This window comes from Nansenia antarctica (assembly GCF_963989245.1).
Source record: "Nansenia antarctica genome assembly, chromosome: 5".
Classification (NCBI taxonomy): Eukaryota; Metazoa; Chordata; class Actinopteri; order Argentiniformes; family Microstomatidae; genus Nansenia; species Nansenia antarctica.
This window is the reverse complement of record NC_137690.1, coordinates 15,295,578-15,312,986: the sequence shown is the minus strand read 5'-3', so window position 1 is coordinate 15,312,986 and position 17,409 is coordinate 15,295,578. Positions and strand designations below refer to the sequence as shown.

General features: G+C 43.0%; 2 protein-coding genes across 2 annotated transcripts in view; one reads left to right on the top strand and one right to left on the bottom strand.

The window, feature by feature from the left end:
- Positions 1-423: 423 nt before the first annotated feature.
- agpat9l (1-acylglycerol-3-phosphate O-acyltransferase 9, like) lies at positions 424-12,302 on the bottom strand. Its single transcript, XM_080530553.1, has 14 exons — positions 12,248-12,302; positions 9,750-9,911; positions 9,531-9,591; positions 4,364-4,512; positions 4,116-4,261; positions 3,759-3,833; positions 3,150-3,239; positions 2,793-2,886; positions 2,575-2,690; positions 2,039-2,094; positions 1,784-1,869; positions 1,465-1,593; positions 1,226-1,305; positions 424-1,053 (listed from the first exon to the last, which is right to left on the bottom strand). Exons 2-14 carry the CDS (start codon positions 9,891-9,893, stop codon positions 948-950), a joined length of 1,332 nt encoding a protein of 443 aa, XP_080386679.1. The 5' UTR covers positions 9,894-9,911; positions 12,248-12,302; the 3' UTR covers positions 424-947.
- A 2,510-nt stretch (positions 12,303-14,812) lies between these two features.
- LOC308157776 (A disintegrin and metalloproteinase with thrombospondin motifs 12-like) overlaps positions 14,813-17,409 on the top strand; it is a gene marked incomplete at both ends in the record, with an annotated part of 29,675 nt that continues 27,078 nt past the window's right edge. Inside the window, 2 exons of the mRNA XM_080531383.1 lie at positions 14,813-14,930; positions 15,175-15,533. Of these exons, the coding sequence (XP_080387509.1) occupies positions 14,813-14,930; positions 15,175-15,533 (477 nt within the window). The remainder of the gene's footprint in view (positions 14,931-15,174; positions 15,534-17,409) is intronic.

Sequence of the window (17,409 nt, the reverse complement as noted above, 5' to 3'; positions counted from 1 at the left end):
GGTTAAGTGCCTAACACTTTTAGGGCCGGTTTCACAGATTTAAGCCTAATCCTAGACTAAAAAGCATCTTCAATTGAGATTTTACATTGAAAGTGTGATTAAAGCCTGGTATACACATAGGGGCCAAAATCAGCCAGATTATCTTTATGTGTGTACCAGGCTTAAATCACTGAGGAAGAGTGAGTTCTTCTTTCATTAGTGGCTGCTATCCACATTTATGTCTTTTGAACAGTTTCACTCTAAATTACTCGATTAATTAATTACAGTATTATCAATAGCATGCTTTTTGGTGTTCCATTTATATTTGATGTACAGTATTGGATAATGTAACAGTATTTTAAATGATTGTCCATACTGTCACCTAGTTCTAGGGGCTTACTTTGTTAATGAAAACATCACTGAGTTGTGTACTGAAGTTTACTTTCAAACAATTAGCAGCCCATGATTGATCAGCTCTGTAGTGTAAACATCCCTGCTTTCCATTCCAGCTATTGAATAAACAAATAATTGCAGGCATTCATTGTATAATATCAATCTGACATTCAGAGTTTTGTTTGTAATGAAAGGCTGACCAAGTATTTGGCCAATGTTACCCATTTGATTCCAAGTCTAAACAGGATTTCATTGACGTTTATTCAACATTAGAATAGTAGTTTTGCACAAAAAGAATGAGCTTTTTCAGTGCATAGTGATTCTATCGGACCGGTCTCCTTACAGTTCAATTGAACTAGTCCAAGGAGGGTCCTTTCTTTTGTGATGTCAGTCCTGTCAGATATGATTCTCTACAGTTTGCAAGACTCACTGTAGGTATCACAGCACTGGCTAATCTGTCCATGCAGTAGTAGTCTAGTCAGTGAGACAGTATTCAGGCCGTGAAGTCCAGCTCCAGTGTATACTTCCACACAGACAGGACAAGGCCAGGGTTGGTATCCTTATGTTTGGGGGTCTCAGTCACTGTTGCTGCTGTCATCCCCCACCACCATGCTACTGTACTGCTTCTGCTGTTGCTCCTTATACGTCTCCTTCACTTTGGCCCTCTTCAGACCCCCGTCCCTGCAGAAGCACATACACCATAAATATGTTAGTTGCTACAAATTATACGACTAAGCAAATATGGAGATACAGCAAATATGTACAGTTCTTTAGGAGAACAGGAAACTGTGATACCATGAGGATTATCAGTTAGATCTCTTTGTAGATGAACATGATGAGGTTACAATCTTACCAGCAGAGGTCCAACAGCCCTCCTTGGTGAGCGATGACAGACTTCACTCTGTTGGCAAACTGAACAGCATCCTCTCCTTCCTGATACAATCAGACACACAGGTCAAACTGTAGCTGTGATACGCCGTGCAGTACAATTCAAACTCTTCTAATTCAAACTCTTCTATCTTAACCAAGTGACCTAACAAGGAAAATAACTATCGGCCCTTGTTTTAGAATACTGTGTGTGTGTGTGTGTACCTGTTGGTGCATAGCAGGCAGGTACCAGACGTTGCAGACTATGGCCCAGCTAGTAATCATCCTCAGCAGGTAGCTGACCATGTTGAACTTGGCACTGTTCCAGAATGCATCCCCAAACTGAGGGTCATACTGCAGGAGAGACAGATACTGAATTGTGTTTGTGCGCGTGCGTGTGCGTGTGTGTGTGTGTGTGTGTGTGTGTGTGTGTGTGTGTGTGTGTGTGTGTGTGTGTGTGTGTGTGTGTGTGTGTGTGTACTCGCATGAGACAAAAGGAAGGTGTAAAATACACTAAACAAGCTTTGAGATAATAGTACCTTACCTTAATGGCCACTGGGTATATGGTTCCTCCGATTTCAAAACTTCCCTTTTTAAACATCATGACAGATGTGTTGTTGATGCAGGTCCCTGGGGAAGCAAGAAATATGCACTGCGGATGAGCCATAAGCAAAAGCACATTCTCTAGCACCAGACAATGACAGCCACGGTATTGTAGCAGCTCCAGGTAGAAGTTGCCCTTTAGGCAGAGATCTAGGATCTCTAAGGCAACCTTATCCCACCGCACCATAACACTTACCCTCTGGGAAGATGAGTATAGGAAGCTTTGTCTTGTCGTTCACGTGATCCCTCAACCTGTGAAATGTCATGAGAACATTATAATAAAACAACGCCTTACAGCTGGCATTGACAGAAAACAAATTAATCACTTTGCATGAATGCCTGGGCTTATAGGCCTATCTTCAGATCTGGGATCATAATTCAACGTGGCATGAGTGTCTGGATCAGGAAACATGATGATGAGATAACTGAGTACCAATGATGAGGGAAGTGTCACTAGAGATTTTCCACTGGCATACTTGTCTGAGTAGTTATAGGAAAATGTTAAACCCACATTTGATATAATATACACAGCTACAACTACTTAAACCTGGCCTTCATGGCAGTGAACCTACTGAGTAGTACATGACTGATGAGAGGTAAAGTAAATGGCTATGCGTCATCTTAGTATTGGGTAAATGAAGGCCAAGTTTGACGTATTGGTCCAGCAGACCTTAGGAGCATATTGGGCATTAGTGTGGAACAAGATTAGGCAATGACTATTAGTAGGCTCACCTTTTGGTCACTAGGTGTCGATCTTTCATCTCCGCTCTCTCAAACCAGATGTGAGGACAGGATCTGACCATGGCCCTCTGCATCACACCCATCAGACCACCATGTGTTTGACCCACCTACACAACACATCAAGACAAACCACCTTAGATCTGGCCCACCTATATATGAAGACCGATATCAGCATATTATCTGCAATTGACATCCACTGAATCACATACCATGGCATAACATCCGTCGTTGCAGAGAATGACAATGTCGATGGGGGAGGTGTGATTGGCAACACAGATTCCTCCTTTTTTGGGTCTGTTTTCTCTGAGAATCACAACACAGTGAACACACACATACACATTAAGTGAGGATATGCATGGTACTTCTATGTTCCCTAAGTAGTACTATAAGTACTGTATCCTTACTGAAGCTAGATGCATGTACAAAACTCTGATAACATCACCCAAAGGTTCAAAGTTAAATACACATTCTCCCACATGGAGAACAGGTCATGGCATCCCCAAATCATAGTTAATCATTAAGGGGAAACAGTCGGTGCATTGTGGTGTATAGGTTTGGTCACTCACTTGTTGTGGTAGCAGATGGTGGCAGAGAGGCCTCTAGCGCAGATCCTGTAGCACATAACATGGACCCACTCACTCAGCCAGTTCTTCAACCTGAGAACACACATGCACACACCCAGGCGATCAGGCTCACGAACAAGCCCACTGTAGACAATTGACTATCATCCCCAAGCCGCACCCCATGTATACAGACTACGAAAACCTTAAGCACAGCCACTGTACTACTGAACTATCTATTATTACTAGTTGCACCACTAGTGTATCCTGTCTTACCTATTGTCACTTTTATCTTGTATTATGCATATTGCCTTAATGTCTGCAAATATTAAATATTTAATTAATATTAAATCAGTATGCAAAGATACTGCTAACTACGTATATCCTGTCTTATTATTTTTTGTCACTTATGTCATTTAAAAAATTATGCCTATTGTCTTATGTCTTGTGCTGCAATGTCAGCAACCGAAGCCTAAGAATTTTACTCATTACTTGTGTAATGTGACGTAACAATAAACTTGAAACACGCACACGTTAGAACAGGGAGGCCTGAGTAAATAAACAACAGAAGATTATTTCATACTTTCAATGAATCTTAAATCATCATACAATTACCTCCAGTTTGGGAGCATTCCCACAGCAGAGGTTCCTATCACTAGCCAGGTCAGACCTATACTTATCAAGGTGATCCTGGAATAAAAACACACACCCTCAGGAACAATGTGACACATTGTAATACCAGTCATGTCCCTTGTATCGATAAATACATTGTCTATGTAACTACATACTCATATTTTCCCTGTGTGCTTCGAGTGTCTTCCCCAATATTGGTGTTTCTACGCTGACTTTTCTGGCAATTTTCTATGGCATTTTTAAAGCTGTATGTTTTATGGTTGGTGCAGGGAAGGTCAGAGAGCTGAAAAGCCTTGTTATAGGGTCCACGGTACTGACTGTTCAGCCGTGCAGTACTACCTGAGAGGGGCAAGGATGCAGTAGCGTATGAAGACCCCCAGACCCCAGACCAGGGTCAGTCTCGGGCTGATGAATTCGAAGTTGTTGTTTGTGCGAGTCAGCAGGTTCCATGACACAAGCTCCTCTGATGTAAACCTTTGGGTCACCTGGGGTCATACCACAAAGGATTAAACAGAAGTTTCTTTAGGATGTGTCAATACTGGGAGCCAATACTGGGATCAATATTGTCAGAAAAAACTCTCTCTCACCTCGTCCTCCACGATGCTCTCGATGCCTCGTCTGTAAAAGTAGAAGGAGTCGCTGAGTGTGAAGTCGCCCCCATCTGGCCGTTTGGGGCGACTGCGCCTAAGCTCCCCCAGCTCCTCCTCCATAGAGCCATCATCCCTCTGGATGAGACCTGGGAAATCAGACACAGACAGACAGACAGAGTAAGATTATAGATCTCTCTCACACACTCACAGATCTGGAGGAATAGACATACCCTCATCATGTCCCCAGTATCGAAATCAATACAATGTCTACTCAACTAAATACTCCTACATATATTTTTTGCAAGTGTTTCCTGTCTCTTTAGCAATATTGATGTTTCTTATATTACTTTTCAGGCTATTATCCATGCCATTGTTAAAGGTGTATGTTTTATTCTTGGGGCAGAGAGGAAGAGAGAGCTGAAAAGCAGAAGAGATTGGATATCACTAATCAATAACACATTCAGATCTGTGTGACATTGCAAAGTCAACTCCTGTTGATGAGAAAGACGATCCAGTCTTATCTTGTATCGCAGATATTGTAGATAGATAATAACCAGTGTCAAGGACAAAGAAACCAAAGTCCATCAATTTCAAATTTGTATAGAAAGTCAAAAGGTCAACGTGACAAAACCACTGTGGGCTTATCAGGAGCTGTAGTGGAAGTTTATAATAATTGCAACACACTTCAGGGTATAAAGAGCTTTCACACCACTATCCCAGGTTACGAAACTCCTAACTGACTAACATCTATTCTGGGCTGTAAATTACAGTCCGGAGATTACCCATACAAACAAACAGTGGGGTACAGTAGGCAGCAGGCTCTAGCCTAATACCATAAGGGTTGCACATTATTGGTGACAGTACATAACCCTACCAGATTTTGGAAAAGGCAAACCAATACATATTTCCCAACAGACATCCAAAACAACAGAAATGACAGTGGCTTTGCATTTTACTATCTGGAAACATTTAATAGCGTGAGAGTCAAACTGATTTTAGAACAGTGCTGACTGATAAAATGAAACTCCCTGTGTGTCTCCATCCTTCTCTTCAGCAGGTCTGGACACAGTGCTTATCAAATCAGCATAGTTAGTAGGCTGTATCTGATAACAGACAGGTTGAAGTCCAGGAGTGGGCCGAGTGAAAGACTGGATCATGAAACCTGCCATGTCAAGGTACATACAGTATATTTGTTCAAAACAACATGAGTCTACCTGGCACTTCAGTGTACTGTAGTTATCTGGTCAATCAATCAAAAAGGGTATTTTGATTTGCTACTGAGTAACCACACTGCAGGTTTGAAGCCCTGTAAATAGCCCTGTTACTGATTTATAACAACTGATGTCGTCAGTAAGCAGCCACCACACCCCGTCTGCCCATCATAAACCCACTCAGACAAACTGAGATTACAATATCACTGACTGGTACCTACTCTAGAGAGAGACTGCTTCCAAAGAGGTCTCAACTGCGTGCCCAGCACAGTGAACCTGACTTCCTAATGCGGTCTGTGTGGTTAATCTGGGTGTCTGACTGACTGTGACCACGGCAGATGTCTGATCATCCAGATATATCATCCATTGGTAGCTTACCAAAACTCTCATGTTAGCACGTTATGCTCTCCAAACAACCACCCTTACAACAAATGCAGACATACTTGTATTGTTTTCTTCCAAACAATAAGGAAAGCTAAATCTAACTGAGCATCTAAATGTGGAACAACCATGTCCTTGAGAGAGATGAGACACTGACTTGACTGCAATAGAGAAAAACATAATGTTTCAAACAAAATGTTTAATCTCAAAAGGTACTGTAGTCTGCACCAGAGCAGCTTTCGGTGTTACATAAGGTGTCATATCAATGACAATAAAGACCATTCATTCATTCATTCATTCATTGAATATATACCTGGACTTTCAAAGGACTGTGCAGGACTCTATGACAACTACGTCAGCATGTTTGAAGCAGAGCCCTTCTCAGATGAAACAACTGCCCAAGGCGAGAAGGTGATGGAAAGCATTGCCCAAGAGCGAAGCAAGACCTGGAATGCTCTTATTGAGTCCACAGACATGTCAAAAAACAGCAAGAAAGCATGGACACTTATTCACAAGCTACGGGGTGATCCTAAAGCAGCTCCTCAGCACCCAAAAGTCACTGCAAACCAAGTTGCCAACCAATTGCTTGAAAATGGAAAGAGTAGAAAGAGAGGGAAAAAGACCAAGCTGAACCGCAAGAAATACATCGCGGACCCTGCTTTTACAAGACAGCTTACTATGGGAGAGCTAGAAGGTGGAATCTCTATCCTCAAACCAGGAAAGGCAATTGGACTGGATAACATCGCAACCGAACAGATCAAGCACTTCGGTCACAAGGCAAAGATGTGGCTTCTACAGCTCTACAATGAGTGCTTAACAACACACAAGCTCCCTAACATCTGGAAGAAAGCCCACATTATAGCACTGTTGAAACCGGGGAAAGATCCGCTCCTAAGAACTTCAGACCAATCTCACTTTTAAGTCACACCTACAAGCTCTTTGAACGTCTGATCCTCAACAGAATCTGTACCTTTGTTGACGAACACCTCATCCCTGAACAAGCAGGTTTCCGCCCTGGCAAGTCAACAACTAGCCAAGTACTCAACCTCACCCAGTACATCGAAGACGGATATGAGGAAGGGATGGTAACTGGTGTGGTGTTAGTCGACCTCTCAGCTACCGAGTCAATCACAGACGTCTCCTCAGCAAGATCCTGGAGACCACAAGAGACACCCGTCTGACAGAACTGATTGAAAGCATGATTGAAAATAGGCACTTCTTCGTTGAGCTAGGAGGAAAGAAAAGCAGGTGGCGAAAACTCAAGAATGGCCTTCCACAAGGAAGTGTGCTTGCACCACTTCTCTTTAATATCTACACCAACGACCAACCAAAAAGCGCAGACACCCGCCGCTTCATCTATGCAGACGATCTTGGCATAGGTGCACAAGCCACTGATTTCACAGTTGTGGAAGACAGACTCTCCAACGCTCTGGCAGAGCTAACACTGTACTATGAAGAGAACCACCTACGTGCAAACCCATCTAAGACACAGGCGTGTGCCTTCCACCTGAGAAACCGTGAAGCCAAGCGCCAACTGAAGGTCAGCTGGTCAGGAACCTCCCTTGAACACTGTGAGCACCCAGGGGTAACCCTGGACAGATGCCTCTCTTTTAAGACCCACACTGAGAAGACCAAGTGTAAAGTGAGTGCGAGGAACAACATCATCCGCAAGCTCACTGGCACAACCTGGGGTGCTAACCCACAGACCCTGAAGTCAACCGCACTAGCTCTCTGCTACTCAGTTGCCGAGTATGCCTGCCCAGTATGGGAGCGAGCTGCCCATGCCAAGAAGCTGGATCCCGCCCTCAATGCTAGCTGCCGCCTTATCACAGGCTGTCTGAAACCAACACCAACAGACCGTCTGTACATCCTGGCAGGCATAGCCCCACCAGAGATACGACGAAATGCAGCAAGCAAAAAAGAGCGCCAACAACAGTCTACTGACCAAAGACATCCTCTCTTTGGCCATGTGCCAGCCAAAAGCCGCCTTAAATCAAGGAAAAGTTTCCTGAAGAGCGTCCCGCCCCTCGGAACACCGAGCACAAGCAGTGAAAGAGTCACTCGGTGGGAAGAAAGGCTGGACAAACTCCCACCAGCAACAACAATGGAGCTAAAGGCGAGCGAGGCACTGCCCCCTGGAGCAGACACCAACTACGCAGTGTGGAAATGCCTAAACAGGATAAGATCTGGTGTTGGACTTACAAAAGCCACTCTCGCCAAATGGGGATACCTAAATGACGGGGACGTTGTGTGTGACTGTGGCACTGAACCACAGACCATGCAGCACCTCCTGATATGCCCCCTGCTGGAACAGCCCTGCACATCAACGGACTTGGCAGAGTTCAATGAGAAGGGACAGCAATGTGTTCAGCTGTGGTTGAACCACATCTAGCCAAGCCTGGTAACTGACTCTCTTGTGGACACGAAAAGAAGAAGATTCATTCATTCATTCATTCATTCATTCATTCATACATGTCTACATTCTTTGTACACTGACAATGAGTCAAATATGCTATTGGATCCTCCAGTTCTACTCTAAATGTTCTATTCCAATTAATAGATTTAGTGAATATATCTATATTAGACACTAGGGCTGGGTTAAAAAAATCGATTTCCCGATTCTGAATCGATCTTCATTAAATGAGCGATTATCGATTCATAAATCCCGAGATCGATCTTTCTTTTTTTTTTTTTTTCTTTTTTTTTTTTTTGCTTGCAGCTTCAACCCGCAACGAGATCTCGTGGCCAGATCTCGCGCTACAAGAATTTATCATATCTCACGCAACGTGAGGTCTCAACACTAAAATCTAAAAACATGGCGATGGCAGGGACACTCAAGTCACCACCAGGCTTAAAGTCAGATGTCTGGGTGCATTTTGGATTTTAAAAATGTGACGATAGAGATGAGCTGGACAAAAGCAAAGTCATATGTAAATAAAAAGTACATTCATGTAACTGCTTTGGAGTCAATTCATTGATATGTTTAACAATGCTACATGTTATAGGGTTCCTTGAACCATTTATAGCATTAGTTCAGAGAATCTCTTTCATATTCAAGCAAAAAATGTATATTGTAACTAGATCGAATCGGAATCGAATCGAATCGAATCGGGAGCTGTGAATCGGAATCGAATCGTTTTGGGAAATCAGTGGCGATACCCAGCCCTATTAGACACTTCATGTCATTATACAAGAAGACTGTTCAAATATGTCACTGTTTGCATGACCTGTTCAGACTTGTTTAAAACATCTGGCTCACCGTAACCATCCCAAAATCAAGCATGTCAACACAACCAGACATTCCACAAGAAAGGATATGACTAAGACAAGCCCAGAGTTTGAAATTTGACATGCATGTCTCCATCTCTAGTTAGCAATTGTCAGATTGAGAGAGAATTGTTTTCCCCATCCCAACCTTAGAGACCAACAAATGAATCAATCACTCCATTCATCCATCCAACCATCAGCCAACTAAACAACTATCCAACCACACTACCCATCCTCCATCAATTTCTCTGTCCCTCCATAACCCATCAATCCCTCTCAGAAACATGTGACGTCCTTGTACTCACCATTAGATGTGCTCGTTTTGAGTCCCTGCTCCTCTCTGTTGCTCCTCTCCAGAGTGGCCCACTGTAGGATGGAAGAGAGACACATTAGGATGGAAGAGAGACACATTAGGATGGAAGAGAGACACATCCACCTCTGACCCCCCCCCCCCCCCCCCCGACACACACACACACACACACACACACACACACACACACACACACACACACACACACGCCTACCTCCAGGGTTTTGATGAGGATTGTCATGTAGGTCTCAGAGATGCCCAGAGAGAAACCAAACATGGCGGGCACCATGATGAGGCCCAGAATGAGGTATAGCCACACCTTCAGCCCCGCCAAGGCCAGGCCCCAGAAATCCTCCATTGCTACAGGACTGTCACTCTGGGGGAATAGAAAGAAGACAGGACGGTGCACACACATGATTACAGATGAATACATTTACAATGGGGTGCAAAAATGTGGGCACCCCTGGTTTAAATGTCTGTTACAATTAATCTCCAAGTGATTGAAAGCAACCCTGAACTCTGAAAGTTAAACATGACACCTTTCTGCACATTTTAAAGCAAGGTTTCTTTTTCTTAAAATGTTTCATAGTTTTTAAATGATAAAAAGGGAAAAGGGCACTGTGCAAAAGTTTGGGAAGGCTTTTGGATTATTATTACTGATATGATGTGTTTTCAGATACTGTAGGTCTGACTAACTCCTGTCATTGATATGTGGCGCCGAGCCAGAATTAGACCACTGGATAGAGAGGCCAGGGGCTGTCCACCGCAGTAAATTAAGAGACCTGAAGTTTCGTGAGATCTATATTGAGCTAGTCAACAACAAGTTTGACAGGAGAATAATGATTTGCAATGTACAGCTGATCCCTGTGTCAGCAGGAAGCTATAATATAAGAGTCACTGTACCGTAATCTCTATTCTCTAATTAATTACTTTGGATACCACTACCAATCTTGGCCACCGCCCATCATCAGGGAACCATCTAATAACAATTACTAAGGCCCAGACCAAGGTGATTTACTCGTTAGGCTTCAATGAGTCAGGTGAATATAATTCCAAGGCTGAACTATATATTCTGAAGTAGCTCCATGTCTTCTAAAGTATCCGACTGCGGTGGCTGTTGTTAAAAACCACGGGTTCCTCTAAACAGTTGTCCAAGGATGTCAGTATCAGGATAGTTCACTTCCACCATCAAGGAGAAGGCTACAAAAAAAATCTTGCAACGTTTACCCATTTCCACTGTCAGAAGCATCATCAGAAAATGGAAAATAAATGGAACAATTGAAGTCAAGGCAAGATCTGGAAGACCAAGTAAATGTCAGATAGAATGGCCCGAGATCTGGTGAGAAATGCTCAGAAGAACCCACGCATCGCTGCAAAAAAGAGTAGCAGACACTGGTCTAGTTTTTCACAGGACAACAATACAGCGTACCTTAAACAACAAAGACCTACATGGCAGTGTTGCCAGAAAGAATGTTTGGATGAAGCATTTGTAGAGAAGAACACTTTGCTAACTGTTAAGCATGGATGTGGATCCACTATGCTTTGGGGCTGTGTAGCAGCTGGGGCATATTGTGCAGGTGGAAGGAAGAATGGATTCAATACATTCTAGAGGCTAATGTTCGAAGGTCAGTCCAGAAATTGAAGTTGAAGAGAAGTTGGGTATTCCAGGAAGACAATGACCCGAAGCATACCTCAAAATCAACCATGAAGTACCTCCAGGAAAGATGGATGAAGGTTTTGGAATGGCCATCACAGTCCCCAGACTTGAATAATATTGAAAATCTGTGGAGAGATCTCAAACATGCCGTGCATGCAAGAAGGCCGAAGAATATTTCTGAGCTAGAGGTGTTCTGCCAGGAAGAATGGGGAAATATTCCCAAAACGAGAATTGAAAGACTCACCGACTACAGGAAGCGTTTGCAGACTCACAGACTACAGGAAGCTTTTGCAAGCTGTTATAGTTGCCCAAGGAGGAGTTTCAATGTTCTAGCTGGCAGGGTTCCCAAACTTTTGCAGAAGGCCTTTTTCCTTGTTTTATTATTTTGAAACTGTAAAAAGTAAAAAAGAAATGTAAAAATCTTGCTTTAAAATGTGATGAAATGTGTCATGTTTAACTTTGTACCCTTTAGAGGTTATGTTTGCTTCTTTTCACTTAGATATTAAGGTATTTTGACTAGGGGTGCCCACATTTTTGCACCCCACTGTGTGACTAGTCTCCTTGGGTGCAACTATCTACCAAAAGGTATGGACCTTTATGAAACAGGTGGTAGTGTATTTTCCCTCTAACAACAGGGACCACACATCAGGCAGTATGAAACATCGATATCAGCATTATGAACCACTCACACATTTGAGTCTAATATTGTGGTAACCAGTAACCTGCCTTCCAAAGTGTATTGACCAATGACACCAACACGTCAATTTGCACTAACGCGACATAACCCAAAACACAATACAACCTCGACATTGATTGCAGAAGATTCAGCGACAAACAAGCATTACAAGCGCTCCAGACGCACACGCGCCGCATTGAACCTTAACAGCCGACGCTCGAGACAGTCAACAGTAGTAACTTTCTGAATGTACAATGTATCATCATAAACATTGCGAACTCATTCATCTCAACTTCAACACACCTGATGTGATTTGCCAAAACAGCGTTCATACTTGGACAATCACAGAGTTACCTTCTCTAGGCGCGGTCGATCTTACCTGACAAACTTCAATCCATGCCCTTCCCCGTTTCAGGAGCTCAATTTGAGGTTGAAAGAGCAGCATGCCTCCACTGTAGTAAAACCGCTCTGGAACAAAGTTCACCATGTTAGGGTGAACAGTGACACCTCCTGGCCAGAAGGGGAAGGGGAAGGCTGGCAGGAGGTTCCTACTCCATAGGGTCTACCTAAGGACAGGTGACTATGATGTGAGAAAAGCTTATACTTGGTCAGGACAACATGTGAAAGTTAGGACTGCGAGAGACTGTCTAAAGATGACTAGGGCAGAGTTTTCTGTATGGTATTACACCTACCTGTAAGGTTTACATTTGAGGCCAAAGTGAAAACATAACTTGTCAATTCTTAATGACCTCATTGTGACAATTCTGTAGGCAACAGTTGATTATAATTATAACCATCTGACTACTAGTCACCTGACCAAAATGCTAGACTCAAATAGTCTATAATTGTTTGGTTGTCATCCACTCTCTGCAAAAGAAAGAACCCCAAAAGACAACAACAACGTAACTAGAGCACAACTCATAGCCTACATTTAGACACTGCTACACAGTGCAGCCCCTCCCCCTCTGCAAAACTATTTTTCTCTCCCACCTAACTAACAAAAGGGTCCTGATTATTTTCCAACATCAGACATTTTACAGTCTGTTGCACATTTGTTAGGGGAAAACTTCAGGAGGTCATTTTGGGTAATGTCTCTGGGACTGATAAAAAAAAAGTAATGTGATTGAAACAGACCCAGGAGTCTGCTGCCTTGGCAAAGGATGCACTTTCTACAGACTGTGAAGTATGGCTGATACAGTATGTTACACTACAATACATTCCATACTATAGGCCTACTACCAAGTGAATGATTTTCACAGCTATTAACCGACATTAACACATGAATCTGATTAAAGGGCCAATCTGTGATTCAAACGACAATAAAGCTGTCTCCCTGCCACTTTTTTGGTAATTTTTTTAGAGAAATATAACTACCACTAATCTACTATAGAAGCAGCTTTGGATGCTAGGACTGACCATCAATGAGATCAAATAACCATGTTTTCAAGCTAAACATTGTTTGTTTACAATTACATTGTTTACCAACAATGGAGTAAAACAATTCTATATTTTGGGTTTTGATGGGGTAAGATAATTGAACTAACATCATGTGGCCTTTATAAGTTATATTCTTCAAGAATCAATGGTTATAAATAATACATCTCAAAATGTATGTACCAATCCCAGATTGCACCTTTAAAAGCAATAATAATTCAAAGTAAACAAAAATACATACAATAAATGCAACATACATATCAATAGGCCTACTGTAGCTTGCTAATAGAGAGGTTGGCTCCCCCAAACAGCAATCATAACCTGTCAGAAAACGTTAATTGCTGCAATCAGATTATCAGGAATGCATCACTATACAAACCCACAGTAATCACAAACCATGTCTCTTTGATCTTTATCACGTATATGATATCTCACTCTATGGCTCAAGTCTAGGTGTGTGGCTTATGTTTGGGTGTGGTGCCAGACTGTGGTATTAGTTAGTAGGACTATAAAAGATTGAGCTTGCTATTCTGTGTGTTTTCATTAAAGTGCCAATAAAGAGGTTTTATTACTGCATCTGTATATTTGTTCAGTGGCTTTTGTGGGCCTCCATACCCCATGGTTTAGTGTGTGTGTGTGTGTGTGTGTGTGTGTGTGTGTGTGTGTGTGTGTGTGTGTGTGTGTGTGTGTGTGTGTGTGCGTGTGTGTGTGTGTGTGTGTCGCCAGGGGACAATGGCACCATTCCTCATTCATTATAATAAGCCTGGCCTCTGATTTCTACCTCCACTAGCCTCCCCTGATGTATGTGTGGGTGTGTGTGTGTGTGTGTGTGTGTGTGTGTGTGTGTGTGTGTGTGTGCGTGTGTGTGTGCGCGTGCGCGCGTGCGTGTGCATGCGTGCGTTTGTGAACCACATCTTCCATCTGTGGTCTGGATGATGTTTGTCACTTGTTCCATACTCTAACACAAAAGATCTAAATGATCATGTCAGGCACTACCTCTGCATGTTGAATAGGAATAGAGCTCAGGGAGATTTGAAAGCAAGGTATAGCCTAAACCATCGAGTCAGAATTAAGAAATACAGGATTCAATTTAAAATATTGGCTAGTTCATATTTTTTTCCTCCAAATTTTGAGCACAAAGTTTGAAGGTTACTTTGAAGTGCAGGAGTAGAGTGTGTTTTGATAGACTATTATATCTCACACTGTGTTTCAGCTGCAGAGCGCTGCTCCCGCTCCCTCTCGCCCCTGGAAAGAAACAAGACACTAGCCTCGTAACACTCCTCCCCCCCTCGCAAACTTAAGCTTTCTCCCTTTCTCCGTTTCTCCCACTTTACCATGTTCTGTCATTCCCGGTCTTCTTCTTCGATCCATGTTTTCCTTAAGGAGTTGACCTGGTTATCATGACGCTGGCCGTCGTTGGAACGAAGTGGTCGCCAGACCGCCTCTAATGCACTTGGAACGTCCATGCCTGTGACTCTTTTTCAGTCTCTTGATTCGGGTTAGATGAAATATGCGATGTCTGCGGGTGAGCCGGGTCCTTTTTCTGCTACATTTTGTTTTCTTTTTGGCAGCCAGCCATGTCGAGTTCTCTCTGCCTGGCAGCCTCTTCTCCCCCGACACAGAACAAGGTCAGTGTAACAATATTATTGTCATAACTAAGCAGGCTATTATTGTGATTAGTTGCAATAAGGCAACATGCATGCTTGAATTCATTCAGCACAGTAGCCTAAGTCATACATTGTCCATACATTTCTGATTGAGTATATTTAATTATGTCAGATGTTATCCACAGTTGTCAATGATAAGACAATTTATCCTTGTCCAACGCTCTTATTATTTAAAACAATTCTTCTATTTTTACTTCACCCACAGGTCGCCTTTTCCAGTCTCAGTCAGACCTGTCCGTGGTCCATCCAGTAAAAGTAGACGTGGATGGACAGTTTCTCTCCCATTCTCTGTCTCATCACTTTGAGCGCGGGCGGCACAAGCGAGACCTGCCACCTTCGGAAGGACAGGTTTATTACAAGGTTAACTTCAGGGGTCGCGATTTGATTTTCAATTTAACCGTTAACAATCATTTGGTTTCAAATGATTTCATTGTGGAGAGACGGAACGGGAGTCTAAACCGGACACAGCATCGTTCCACCGGGGAGAACGCATGTCACCTCATTGGTACCGTGACGGACTCTAGTGCGCGCAGAACTGCCGCCATCAGCACCTGTAAAGGATTGGTAAGGGTTTAAGAGTCTTTCCATATTTAGAAGCCGATTCATGCATTTCCACATATTCAGTATTCTGATTCATATTCAGTATTCTCCTGACAAGGTATGAGAGGGTCTTTCTGATTGTATTATTGCTTTTCCACAGTTATGTTATCACAAACGTGGGATTCACTTTTGACCCCTATCCTACTTCTCAGGTGCACCCTTTATTTCTGGGTAAAGTTCTCTGAAATTGTGAGAGGAAGGAAACATATTTTTAAAAATATAAGCCTACTCATTTTTCAAATTGGCTCTGATCATTTAAAAAAATACCTTTTCATTTGCCCTACACCTCAATCCACGTCTTTGATAAGGGGTGTCAGGAAATACAGTAGAGAGGCATCAGAGGAGCTGGTATGTGGTCTGGCTGGTCACAGTCTACTAAGCAAACCCGCTCTCAGACTGACAGTACCCCGTCTGTTGGTGCTCCCTTCAAACACTTCCTGAGACTGTTTGCAGAAAGACCCTTAAACAGCAGTTTCTTCTCATACTGGGAGACTGTCTCTCTCTTGGTCTCTCTCTCTCTCTCTCTCTCTCTCCCTCTTTCTCTCCCTCTCTCTCTCCCTCCCTCTTTCTCTCCCTCTCTCTCCCTCTTTCTCTCCCTCTCTCTCTCTCTCTCCCTCTCACCCCCCTCTCTCCCTCTCTCTCTTTCTCTTTTCCTGCCTGCCCCTGTATGTACAGTACAGTATCATATTACTGCACAGTGCACACTTGACCACAGAAAGTACAAGCAACGTTTGAATGAGACCACTATAGCTACTCACACTCAACGTTTTTTCAGAAAGAGAGAGACAGAGACAGAGACAGAGACAGATACAGAGACAGAGAAGGACAAAGACAGAAATAGAAACAGAGAGAGAGAGAGAGAGAGAGAGAGAGAGAGAGAGAGAGAGAGAGAGAGAGAGAGAGAGAGAGAGAGATAAGAGGCACTAACTATGCTTAATGCTTTAGATATTCTGTATTTTTCTCATAAGACTGCTCAAACAGCTTTCATCTACTAAGGGAAGGAAGACAGCTGGTCAGCAGAGACAAATCTCCACACTGTCACTAATGATTTAAAGCCGAGGAATTACCAAAAGCATTTGGAAGAGGAGGAACTTCTGGAACTTAATTGATTAGCTGTGTCAGTTTTAGCCATGATGAATGGTTGCATGTGTTTACCATGTCTATTGTCTGAGCAGGAATGCCTCACCTGCAGAGTCTTGTCTCCCTGTCGGTCAGTCATGTTTGGGGTGCAGTCCGTCAGTATGCCAAACCTTGTAAATACATCTGCTGGACGATAGACGGCTGTTGTGCTAAAACATGCATCTGGAACAGGCAAAACCAGGGCAAAACCAGCCTCAACTTTCCTGGCTAGTTAACCCAATGAAGGTGTCATACATTTTCTTTTGTGAACCACAAAGAAGAAAATGTGTCTATTTCTGATTAAAATACTGTAGTCTCTAAAGCCACAATCTGGTTTGGCTGCAACCCACAAGTGGGTCCAGACTCCTTGCCACCCATTGGGGAAACAGCACTATGATAATGTATTATCATCTAATGAACAGTATCACAGTTAGACCACAGTAACACCACAGTGAAGCCCTTAGAAACTTGGACCACAGCAAGACAGCCAGCTGTGTAAGGAAAACACTGTCAGCTGCAGCAGAGGTCAGTGACTCCAGGACAGAGATAAGGACTTCTCCAAATATTAAATAGTGGGCTGCATGGTTAAGCAATAATAATAATATAGGACATTTACAGTAGAGCCTACCACTGATTGTGAGCACTGCCTTTGTGGTTGAAAATCATCACCCAACGATATGTTTGCATAACACAACTGCCTAGGAAATAGCTGCATACCTGC